The sequence below is a fragment of the Onychostoma macrolepis genome, chromosome 03 (genome assembly GCF_012432095.1).
Source record: "Onychostoma macrolepis isolate SWU-2019 chromosome 03, ASM1243209v1, whole genome shotgun sequence".
Classification (NCBI taxonomy): Eukaryota; Metazoa; Chordata; class Actinopteri; order Cypriniformes; family Cyprinidae; genus Onychostoma; species Onychostoma macrolepis.
In genome coordinates, this window is record NC_081157.1 from 41,024,389 (window position 1) to 41,037,908 (window position 13,520).

General features: G+C 36.5%; 1 protein-coding gene across 1 annotated transcript; it reads left to right on the forward strand.

Moving 5' to 3' along the window:
• Positions 1 to 3,013: 3,013 nt before the first annotated feature.
• Positions 3,014 to 11,822, forward strand: mettl2a (methyltransferase 2A, methylcytidine). Its single transcript, XM_058769045.1, has 9 exons — positions 3,014 to 3,222; positions 3,713 to 3,801; positions 4,150 to 4,376; positions 4,657 to 4,706; positions 4,794 to 4,854; positions 4,947 to 5,086; positions 8,591 to 8,697; positions 10,987 to 11,052; positions 11,225 to 11,822. The coding sequence occupies exons 1-9, from the start codon at positions 3,065 to 3,067 to the stop codon at positions 11,371 to 11,373; spliced, it is 1,047 nt and encodes a 348-aa protein (XP_058625028.1). The 5' UTR covers positions 3,014 to 3,064; the 3' UTR covers positions 11,374 to 11,822.
• The last annotated feature ends 1,698 nt before the right edge of the window (positions 11,823 to 13,520 follow it).

The following is a 13,520-nucleotide window of genomic DNA, read 5'->3' on the forward strand; positions in this document are numbered from 1 at the left end:
TCACTCACTGTGGCTATTAAAACATTCCTCAGTTTGGCTAAGCATCCCAAACAAAACCAGAGACGTGACTGTCGGTTTGGATTGTTTTAGGGAAACCCTTCTGAAAACAGTAATTATTATTGATTCAGACTAGTTTTTAAAGTAATTAAAGCTTTAACTTGGTGACCTGTGTACAGTGTGTTGTATTGAAATACTTTTAAATGATCATAAGGGGTGTGGCCAAAAAACAACAACAACAAAAAAAAAAAAACTTATCTTCAACAACATTTTTAAAGGACTGTTTTGCTATTTCCTGTTCTCTATCTGCAACGTGAAAAAAAACAAGTGGAGGGACATACTACTAAATCAATTCCTACAAATCAGATATTACCTTTCCCAATGACAATTTTTGAATAAATCCCATTTCTTTGAGTCATAAAGAAACAGGTATGTGAAATTCTGGAATGCATGCGACTCATCAGATATCTCTTTGTAGAAATAGTGACAGATTCTACTTCCAGTTTGTTTATCTGTCTAACTTTTGCACTTGCCAGAAGATTGAGTGACTGTGAAGATTGTCTGTCGATCCATCTGACCTGTGCCTGGTCCTTTCAGGAGGTAATAAACTCAAACAAACACACCTGTAAGTGACTCACAGGAAATATGCTTGTGTAAGACACAGCTGTGGTTTGACATCAAATATGCTTCAGACGTAAAGGTATTAATAAGCTTATTTGTGTGTGTCTGTCAGATCTTCAGGCCATCTGCCTCTGCCTAGCAAATGCAAATCATGGTTCACAGCTCTGACATATGCTGAAGGCTTCAGGAGGAAGTTAGATTTGTTATCCCATGCCTCTGCTAGGTTAGTGTGAAGGAAGTACTTAAGCTGAGTCATAAATATCTTGTCTTGGGTATGACTTGACCACATAAGGGAATGCAATCGTAGAAATAGATCTAACTTAGATGTTACATATGTTTCTAGCCTATTTTGGTAGTGCTATTACAAAATATCTGCACTCTTTGCATGGATGTAACAGCCGTTATAACAGCCAACAGCCATAAAGCCTAAATAATAATGATGTGTAAATTTTAAACTACTCTTTGATAATTAAAAAGTGTCTCTTTGGAGTTTACAGAGGATCTTCTAGATGGGAGTAACCGTGCATGAGGCAACAATAGCACACACTTTATCTGTGACTCGTACAAACAGGTGGTGAGAAAAAGCATTTCACAACCAAGACACAAATTACATCTTGTGCAACTGAAACCAGCAGCTCCTAATTACAGGGAAGCTGGTTTCTTCGAGAAACCACAACTGTTCCTACACTCAGCTGTTCTTCTGTGAGAGTCTGGTCATAACTGTAAGTCAAAACACCAGTGAATCCTCTGCAGTGAATGGATGCCATCAGAATGAGAGTTCAAAACATCACATAAAAACATAATAATCCACAAGACTCCAGTCCACCAGTTAATGTCTAGTGAAGTGAAAAAGCTGCCCTGCTGAAAAAAAAAAAAAAACAGTATATGCTGGTTAGGTATGTTTTGAAGCACGGCAGCTTGTTTGAGCTGGTTTAAGATGGTCATGTGCTGGTCCTAAGCAACTAGCTCCTGCTCAGGACCAGCTTAAATGCAGTGTGCAGCATCCACTTGGATGATGTGACGGCAGCCACAGTACAACGGCGCCAGTGCGCTCACCACACACCAGCTACAGGTGGAGAGGAGAGAGTGATAGAGCCAATTCAGTGAATGGGGATTATTGGGAGGCCATGATGGAATAAGGGCCAGTGGAGGGAATGTGGCCAGGACACCGGGTTACACCTCTACTCTTTACGAGAAGTGCCATGGGATTTTGTAACACTTTTTGTTGCTTGCAGGCTTAGTTTGACACATTCTTGAATATACACTGCAGCTGCCTCTGAAACTTTTGTTGCCATAGACACGAGACATGCACTTGCTTCTGGAGTTTCGCTGAACTCTTCTGGAACTGTTGTTTCCATGGCAGCAGGAGGTTCTCTGGTGCTGTGGTGCTGTCTTAAAATGTATTAATAGCTCTGTTGGGTGTGTATGTGTATATATATATATTTATACTGTATATATATATATATATATATATATATATATATATATACATGTGTGTGTGTGTGTGTGTGTGTGTGTGTGTGAGATGCCATCTAGGAAACCCCAACACATGGTTGCAGCATTTGATATCTTGATGTTCATTTCCTGTGAATTAATAGCATTTAATTCTGTAAATGGTCATATGGGAAATTCCTGTTGAGCTCTGTCATTTTATTTCTATAAAAGTGTATAGGCCTACCAAACTTTCAGAAATACATTCTGGTCAAACTCGGGCACTTATAAGTTTTCTTAGTTATAGTTTGATTATATGCACAATGGAAAATAAAAAAGATACCCAACATGAAATGTAAACATCACAAAATTATATATGAAATTATATAAATATGAAATTAAATGAATCTGTGAAATGGATGCCAGTTAAAACAATTTTCCCAAGAAAACATGCTTTGTTTGAAAAATGTTGATTAGAGTAAGAAAAATATAGAAACATCTGGAATTTATTAATAAATTAGGCTACTAGAAGCCAGTTGTTAGATGCTAATGGTACCACTGAAACCAGAAATGGCAAAAATATTTTAAGTTTACCCCATAACTCAACTTAATTGTGGTATTGTGAAAAATGTTATTATTATATTAATAATACATAATAATGTTTATCAGTTCATAATATAATATATGAACAAATAAATAATTAGTTCATATATGATTCTGTATTTTAAATGTTATGAGTTTTGTTATTCAGTATATTATATCATACAATATTAAGATTTTTACTTCATTTTCATGAACACGATGGTTATGCTTATGTTTTATGCCATATATTTTGTTATTTTTTTTAGTTCCCCCTGTGCGTCACCGTTAAAGTAAATAAAAGTTAAAAAAAAACCCGTCTCTTCGGAGTGAACATGTCTGAGAATGGTCGATAGGTGGCGATATTTCCTGTCTCCAGCTGAACTGGGCGGAGACACTGACGCTGAACGGCCATGTGCATCCGGTTCGCGTGATCATGGCGGCTCCTGCTGTTGCTGCTGGACCTTCCTCCGCAAAAAACATGCCAGAAACTGCTGATGGACCCACAGAGAGTTCCGCCGAGGCCCAGAAACGACCGCAGTTCGGCACTCGCTTCCTCACAGACCCGCGGCAGGTGTTTCAGCACAACGCCTGGTGTGTTATTAGACTGGCTGTCTGCCTCATTCACTCACTCCTGACACTTTCTGACCATGCTGTCAGCTTGCCACTCACTTTGTCTGGACATTTCTATAGGATTATCAGGGTTTTTAAAGCCTTATAAGGTGTTTCCAAGCTAAATTCACCAAGTAGCTATTAGCCTAAGTAACACCAGAGGAGGAAATGCGTGTGTAGTATAGAAATAACAGGCTGTCTTAAAATTACGAGTTTGATTTTGATTGATATGTTTGTTTGTTTTTTTTTTAATTTAAAAATAATTAAAATTTAAAAATTATATATTGTGGAGTGATTTAATTAAAGTGCTATATATTTACTTGAGTGTCAGAGTGCAGACTATATAGAAGAATGGCATAAAGCATTGATTAGTTGTAGCTTCTGTATGTGATATATAACAGAACTGTGCTGCTGTAGTTAATCAGCATATAATTGTTAAATTATATTTGTGATTGTGTAACCCCTCCGGTAGGGATAATGTGGAGTGGTCAGCAGAACAGGAGGAGGCTGCACAGAAAAAGGTGCAGGAAAACAGTCAACCTCTCCCAGAAGAAAAACAAGGTTCATCCATCAACTGCCTACATTTGCTTTATAGTAAAAATGTAATGATGTGTACGTACATACAATTAAATTAAGCTATAAATAGACAGTTGTTCTTGATGAAACTCTGTATGCAGTGTTAGTTTATTATTATTTATGTACTATTACTATTTTAAATGAGCCTTTATTTGTATACTTTCGCTATTCATTTTAATTTGATGTGCTTTTGACATTCTCTGTTTAGTTTATTTTTGATTCAGTTTTAGTTCAGTAGATCGCCTACTTGCTTACAAAGGCATGCTGTTTAAATTCTTGCAGGTAAAATTTTTGGGGGGTGCTAAATATTCTCTTTGTTTGTATCTCCGTCAGAAGAGTTTGACAACAGGGCCAATGAGTACTGGAACGATTTCTACACCATTCATGAGAACCGCTTCTTCAAGGATCGTCATTGGCTGTTTACAGAGTTTCCTGAGCTGGCCCCTCAACAAAAGCCTTCACAAGACTCTGAGGAGAATCTGTTAAATGGTGAAGATGGTCCCTCGACTCACACTGACACTGAATTTCCTGGAGCCTCTGCATCCTATCGCATCCTGGAGGTGATTTTATTTTATTTTTTTAAATACGGTAGAAACATTTAAAAGGATTGTTCACCCAAAAATGCTGTTATATTATTTACTTGCCCTCATTTTCATTCTGGCATCGACCACAAAAGGAGATATTTTTGAAGAACGTGAAATACACTGAAAGTGAAATGTGATCAGTGGCATGTGTTCACTTTAATTAAACACTTGATGAAAATGAAAGCCTTGTCAGTAGCAATCCCCAGCCTCTGAATATGCTCATTCTCTCATGTGTGTGTGTTTTGGGGGTCTTTAGGTGGGCTGTGGAGTAGGCAATACAGTCTTTCCCATCCTAAAAACAAACAAGTGAGTCCAGATATAAACCAAGCAGACCTGTCCACAGTGTTTGCCACTCACATAGGTGAAATAACTTATTTTACGTTTGCTTTACAGTGACCCAGGACTCTTTGTTTACTGTTGTGATTTTTCCAGCACAGCTGTTGACCTTGTCAAAGTAAGTGACAGCAAGCTTCATTATCTTTGTATTAATTAAGAAATCTGCATTCTGCATGTATAGCTGATCTTTATGCATGTTTTTTTTGACAGTCAAATCCTGAATATTACCCGTCACGCTGCCATGCGTTCGTCCATGATATGAGTGATGCATCTGCAGAGTATCCAATACCAGACCACAATCTGGACGTCATTGTCCTCATATTTGTGCTGTCCGCACTGCATCCTCAGAAGTGAGTGTTAATGACACTGTGGGTGAGCAGTGATGCATAAAATCAAGCACGTAACCTTTAAAAGAGTGCTTCTCAACTAAAAGGACTTTCCCAGTAAGTCATAAATGATTAAATTTAGTTATACTAATATAATCTTAATTAAAATGGTAAAAAATCAAAAACATAAACTGACATATTTTTCAGTGTACTTTTATTACAACGCAAACACCAGAAGCAGTGGTCGACCGAAATATGACACTTTTCAAATATTGTCATCGGTTGATAAGTTTTTCTGTTTGGTCGATGTGTTTGAGGCAGGACTTTTATTATGACTGCACAGTTCTATTTAATAGGGATAGACGTCTGTCAGATAATTAGATAGAATGTTAAACAAGGGAATTAAAAGGTATACAAAAAAGTATTGTAACGATTGCTTTTATATCATTAGTAATACTACAGCAAACATAATGCTTTCTCGTTAACCATCAGCATCCAACAAATACGCATTCATTTAAACAGATCTTTGAATGTCTAATAACCATTTAATTTCACAAACCTTGCAGACTTAGTTAAATCTAGGTGTGAGATCTTGTGAAGTGTGCATTTGTATCCTGCATGACGTCGGTCCGTGCGAACTGAACGCAAAATGAGTGTCACCTTGACATTATTTAATTAAAAAAAATTAAATATTCTCAATGCACACAAACTTCCCAGATTACTGAGATGCCTGTTGGTTACAGTGTTTACTACTTTTTTTATTTATTTATATATATATATATATATATTTAAATATTTCTTTAATTGTGAAAAGTACTGTAATATGATTAGAGAATCAAGTAGTTGTCATCTAAAGTAAAAGTCTATTTATTTTACACATTTATAATTTTAAAATTATTTCAAATTTCTTAAATATTAATTATGATAAATAAAAATGAGATATATCGGCTTTATATCGGCCATCGGCCACCCTGCTCTCTGAAGCCCTAAACACACTGCATGATTTTCGGCTGTCCCAGACGAAAGATTGGCATCGTGAAACAATCGTGTCGATTTCTGTGTTCGTGGCTCCTAATCGGTGCTCTTATGTCGCACAGTGAGAGAGGTTCAAAGACCGTTGTCATGGTCTTGTGATCAAAGATAGACTAAAATACAACATGAAATCAACGTGATATGGCGATAAAACATAAAACTGCTTACCTCGAGCTCTTATCCCTTCCACTTTTTTTCAGCACACACAAAAACTACAACTGCTAAAGTGTGATTTATCACGCTTTTTGTTTACCACTAGCGCATGCTGATGACGTTTTATTCTTCTATAGTAACGTGCATCGTATCGTACGAATCAATAGGTGTCATCATCATACACTCTACACACACGTCGTAGCCAAGTTTGTTAGATCCATGTCGCACAGTGTGACATACAGTGATCTTATAGGATTGCTAAAATCGTGCATTGTGTTTTGGGCTGAAGATATCGGCATCGGCAGTCAAAAAAACAATATCGGATGACGACTAACCAGAAGTGCGTATCAGCTTGAGAAGGAAGATATTTAAATATCATCTTGGACAAAAGGAAGCTTTGGAGTCAAAATAATGAAAATCACTGTTTTAAAGCGATCAAAACTGGTGGTAGGCGTAGGGGTGTGCGATTATTTTTATATATATATCATCTGCAATATTTGTTGTTTTAACGTTGTGCGATTCGACATTATCGATTATTTTGCAAAAACCATTCAAAAGACCCCCCAGAGTACACGCATATATTATGTGAAGTCTAGATTAGTGTCCATATGCATTTAGAGTGCATTGCATGATTCAGTCTATTAAAATGCATTTAGAATGATCACAAATTCAAGACTGGGGGGCAGAAAATGTATATATTTATACCACTTCATATAGCCTAATTTATCATTTTCACATGAAGAATGCTGTTTTTCTCCAAAAATTACCATGATAATAAACAAGAAGTTAATTAAGAGACTAATGTTTTAGAAACCATATTTTCTGTTTTTTGCACGATTTCGAATACAATAATTCCAAACACAGCTACAGCTTTGTTTTGCATCTATAAGCAAATGACGGTGTTTTGTTCCTGAATGAATCAACCGTTTAAATGATTCGATTCAATCGCAATGACTCGCTTATTAACAGTGACTTACTGCCACTTACTTTAATTTCACATTAAAACTATCTTTTATTATTTAAATGATTTTTTTCAACGTTTTATGTTTAATACATCAAAACATTATTTATGCATATATAATTGCAGGTTAAATACATTCATGTCCTGCATTAAACAGGGTGTAAACGCATCTTAAATGACACTTTCCTCTGCATTGCAAAGATGAATTTTGTTGATACTGATTTCATTTGCTTGGTAACAGCCCAAGTCTTATTATTCTATGTTATGATTAAATGTAAGAATTTGACTCAAAAGATAATGTATACTTTTAGAAAAAGCCCATAAAATGTAAAAATCAGTTTAAACTTATTGGAAAAGATGAATTTCTATCAGTGTGAACTGACCACCACAAGGAATATGAAGAATATCAAAAACTTTAGGAGTCAGCTGTCTACAGTAGTCCTTAAGGTACCAGCACAATAACACACTCAACAAAATTTCGTCTAATTATCGTTATCGATAAAATCCCAGAAAATATTGAGATATTATTTTGTCAATATCACACACCCCTAGGCAGACGTTATGTAATCTTGATTGGTCAGTCAAGCATTCCTTTGTTATTCTGTTCAAATATTTTTGCTTAGTGACCATTAAGGCCCATTTACAGACAGTAGCTGTAAATATAACTTTAATGATAAAGATATTAGCCTCCACAAAGCAAATGATAATGTTCTGTTTATTATGAGCACGACCTGAATGAATGAATGAATGAATGAAGCATTTATATAGCGCTTTATTGTGTATTGCTATACACCCAAAGCGCTTTACAATCATATAGGGGGTCTCTCCTCAACCACCAGACCAGCAGTTTTGTCATCTAACACTTTAAATGCTTGAGGTCTTTAAAGTTAGGTGGATTCTGATTGGCTGTCAGTGTTTTTATTGTTAATCAACTGGAAAAGAAAAATGTTCTGAAAGTGATTCCAACGATATTGTTCTTCTGTGTTATCATTATAGCTGTAATTTGGACTTCACTATTATCAAATAATTAGAATAAAATTTTATTTTTTCGTTTGAATTTAATTTAAATTTAATTCAGTTTTTTATTCATTTTAATCTTTATTGTTATTGTTGCAGTTTGAAAAGACTTTCCTACACTGCTGTAATAATTTCATGTCTCTCATATCAATCTTACTTCTTGAAAATTTTTAACTCAAGCAGCTATTTCATGTCTATTTATTCAAAATGTAAGCATATAAATGTAGGGTAATGTATAGTACATTTTCACAAAAATGTACTATACATTACAAGTAATCTGTCTGCATTATCCCTTGTATATTATTATCCGCTCTCTTGATGTTGACTACTAACAATCTATTCACTTCTTAATTTGTCTCTTTCAGGATGCAGAACTGTATTAATAGATTAGCACGACTTCTAAAACCTGGAGGAGTGTTGTTATTGAGAGACTATGGCCGCTATGACATGGCACAGCTTCGTTTCAAAAAAGGTAGATGATACATCCATGTGAAAAGTCTGTCTTTCAAGAAAATCTGTAGGTTATGTCTGGATTGCAGTTGGTTGTCTTGCATTGTGTTTGAAACACTTGAAAATGCACTTAAAAGTGTCTTTTTACATATTTTGCAGACCAAAATGTCAGTATCGCATTTTTAATCTCATAATACAGTGATTTTTATCACGCCAAACTTTGGAGGAGTTCATTTGTAAGATGGACCCAGAGAAACTTTAACAATTGTTATCACAAGTACTTTAGGGATTTTCGCATCCAAAATAAAAGTTTGTGCACACACAAAATTTATATATATATATATATATATATATATACATACACACACACACACACAGGTGCTGGTCATATAATTAGAATATCATCAAAAGTTGATTTATTTCACTAATTCCATTCAAAAAGTGAAACTTGTATATTATATTCATTCATTACACACAGACTGATATATTTCAAATGTTTATTTCTTTTAATTTTGATGATTAGAGCTTACAGCTCATTCAAGTCAAAAATCAGTATCTCAAAATATTAGAATATTTACATTTGAGTTTGAATAAATGACCATCCCTACAGTATAAATTCGGGTATCTCTTGTTCTTTGAAACCACAATAATGGGGAAGACTGCTGACTTGGCAATGATCCAGAAGACGAACATTGACACCTCCACAAAGAGGGTAAGTCACAGAAGGTCATTACTGAAAGGTGTGGCTGTTTACAGAGTGCTGTATCAAAGCATATTAAATGCAAAGTTGACTGGAAGGAAGAATTTGGGTAGGAAAAGGTGCACAAGTAACAGGGATGACCGCAAGCTTGAGAATACAGTCAAGCAAAGCTGATTCAAACACTTGGGAGAGCTTCACAAGGAGAGAACTGAAGCTGGAGTCAGTGCATCAAGAGTCACCACACTCAGACGTCTTCAGGAAAAGGGCTACCAAGCCACTTCTGAACCAGAGACAACGTCAGAAGCATCTTACCTGGGCTGTGGAGAAAAAGAACTGGACTGTTGCTCAGTGGTCCAAAGTCCTCTTTTCAGATGAAAGTAAATTTTACATTTCATTTGGAAATCAAGGTCCCAGAGTCTGAAGGAAGAGTGGAGAGGCACAGAATCCATGTTGCTTGAAGTCCAGTGTGAAGTTTCCACAGTCAGTGATGATTTGGGCTGCCATGTCATCTGCTGGTGTTGGTCCACTGTGTTTTCTGAAGTCCACAGTCAACGCAGCCGTATACCAGGAAATTTTAGAGCACTTCATGCTTCCTTCTGTTGACAAGCTTTATGGAGATGCTGATTTCATTTTCCAGCAGGACTTGGCACCTGCCCACACTGCCAAAGGTACCAAAAGCTGGTTCAATGACCATAGTGTTACTGTGCTTGATTGGCCAGCAAACTCGCCTGACCTGAACCCCATAGAGAATCTGTGGGTATTGTCAAGAGGAAGATGAGAGACACCAGACCCAACAATGCAGATGAGCTGAAGGCCACTATCAGAGCAACCTGGGCTCTCATAACACCTGAGCAGTGCCACAGACTGATCGACTCCATGCCACGCCGCATTGCTGCAGTAATTCAGGCAAAAGGATCCCCAACTAAGTATTGAGTGCTGTACATGCTCATACTTTTCATTTTCATACTTTTCAGTTGGCCAAGATTTCTAAAAATCCTTTCTTTGTATTGGTCTTAAGTAATATTCTAATATTTTGAGATACTGATTTTTGACTTTCATGAGCTGTAAGCTCTAATCAACAAAATTAAAAGAAATAAACATTTGAAATATATCAGTCTGTGTGTAATGAATGAATATAATATACAAGTTTCACTTTTTGAATGGAATTAGTGAAATCAACTTTTTGATGATATTCTAATTATATGACCAGCACCTGTATATACGTACTTATATTTATTTATATTTACATTCTATATAAATGTAAATTTTTGTATGTAAATGCAACATTTTTCTTAAGTATATACATGCATGTGTGTTCATATACACATAATAAATATACACAGTACACACACATATTTCATGTGTGCACAAACTTTTATTTTGGATGTGATTACTCAAGATTAATCATTTGACAGCTCTAAAGTACAGTGGGGAAAAAAAGGTCTAATAATCAAAGTTTTTTCATTAAATTTATTAAAATGTTTGTATTTATTGTATTGTTTGTTTGTTTAATGTTTAATCTCTTATCTGCCATGAAATAGCCTGTGAAGCTGATATGGCAATAATCTTAAATACAACAAAAACCTAATTGCTTGTTCTATTCTAAATCAGGCAGGTGCTTGTCTGAAAATTTCTACGTTAGAGGGGATGGAACACGTGTCTACTTTTTTACACAAGGTAAATGCATGTTTAGACTTGCATTGTACACTTATGTAATAAAAACGCTATTTGATGAGTACACTTTGGTTGAACTATGTGTCATGAAAAAGTAATTACGAAATAATACTAAATTAAAAGGATGCCACATATTTGCAGGGTTTCTTGTCTGAATTTTGTAATTTTCCTCTAGATGAGCTGCATGATCTGTTCTCCAAGGCCGGCCTGGAGAAGGTGCAGAACATGGTGGACCGGCGCCTACAGGTGAACAGAGGAAAGCAGCTGACAATGTACAGAGTCTGGGTACAGTGCAAGTATCGCAAGGTCCTGGCGCCCACTTAGAATCAAGACTGCTTATTTGGAGAGAACATCTGAGCTGAACCATAGGAATATTGGGCTTTGGTTGTTTTAAAGATGATGGACAGGTCACAACAACATGGAGGCTTGCAGTGCTGACACACGTGATTGAACATGCTGAACGCCCTGACCTGTATGAGACGCAATCTTATGCAGCCTACTTGGGAATGTTGACAGAGGACAAGATTTCCCATGATGCACCTGAGGACTTCAAACTTTCTTTATATCACACTGAGTGATGTTTTTAAGGACTTTTTTAAAACTTACAAATAAACTACAGGATGTGTTAAAACAAAGCCTCTCTCTGTTTTCTCCTTTATCAGCTACAAAGCTAATATATGGCTCTTTAATGAATTATTATTGTTAATTTTGGGATCACAAAATAAAACTTAATTTCAGTATATATGGAAATAAATCAAATGTGAACTTCCACATTTTTTTAGTCATCATTCTATTTTATTAAAAGTGACTCGCGCTTGATTGTAGTAAATACATTTTCATTGTACGTTTATTTACATTTTGCGCATGCTTTGATATATGGTACCAGCAGAGGTAATAATCATTTCTGTCCTTCTAAGCAATCACAATAATACAGGACAATTTGTGTCACTGTATGCTTTTTTTCTTTCCAGGTTTTATAGGCTTTATTTCATAATATTTGACTGCAAATGCTGTGCAAAAAACTCATCCACAGTATAGTTGGCAATATTTTATTTAATAAAGCTGCATGTGCACTCCTTTAAACCCTATAATAAAAACACAGATAAATTATTTAATTGACTTTTCCTTTCATTGATAAGTGTTTGTTAGTGGAAATGGGCGTGGTTGAAAGGTAGAAATGTCTTGCACAATCTCACGAGAAAATTTGAGATTTACCGATTATTGTTTACATTGCAAAAAATGAGAACCGAACCGAATCGATTCTGATTTCGCTAATCAGATTTGGAAAAGGATTTTTTTCATCTACATCAACTAATCTTCGTAAAAGGAGATTTTGGGGTGGAACGGAATTTAAAGAGCCGATTTATCATTCCAGGACTTGATCCCGGTTCGGTGCTGACCCAGAGCTGCGAAGACAAACGAGAAACAAAATATCTCAAAACAAGACAGCAGTTAACTAACTTCGAAGCGAATCGCGTTATTTTGGATAGGAAATCGTTAGGTGCGGATCTGCAGCGAGGTACCACATGCCTCACATCTAATAGTAAATAGATATCGCAGAAGGCCAGCGGAGAAAGGCGGGTTCCGGAGATCAAGGCCTCGGAGGTCTCGCAGTCCTCGGACTACGGTAGGACGCGGAGCTGGCGTCCCCTAGCGACACAGCAGGCACCGAGCGCAGGCGAGGGTCGGGGATTCGGCTGAGGCCTAGCGCTGAGATGTCGGGCTGAGACGGGAAGGGCGAGACGGGAGACCAGAGGAGGAGAACGGTCGAAGAAAAGAGATCAAATAAATCGGCAAGAGGGAGAAAAGGCCCCGATAAAACAGGTACAAAGACAAATGTGGCAGTTTAAGGAGGCTAGCAGAAGAATTTGCAGGGCAGTGTAGAAACGACAGACAATAGAAGCAAAACCCAGGGGTAAAGAGATACTGAGACGGTATTTAGATGCAGTTTCTTTTGTTTTGATCCTTTGTGAACCTTTCGTCCTTTAAAATGTTGCTTCGTCCGATTTTCTGTAAGTTATCCGTTATTTCAATCAATCGCATACATCTAATGATGGAGCCAGAATGATAACTTATTAACCAGTCCAGTTCATCATGAAATCCTAAAATAATATGCTGGAACAAGCGATTAACGTTACAGATTCCACTGAATAGGGGGTTTAAATCATGTTGGACGTGCAACGGATGAGATTTAACTAACACAAATCGGTGGTTGCTCTAACGTTGTGTAGTTTGGTGGGTTAGTTTGGAAGTATATAGAATTGTTCAGGTAACACTGTGCATGTATGTTTTTCTTAATTTCTCCTCAGCCACTTTCTCAGATCCTATTAACCATAGTGTGTGATTTTTGCACTGATTGCAGTTGAAACAAGTCTGATTAAAAATCAATGTTTCTTATGCACTGCAGGTCATGTGTTGCATGTGGTTTGACATGAATTGATCTTGCATGATCATGGTGTTTTTCTCGTAGG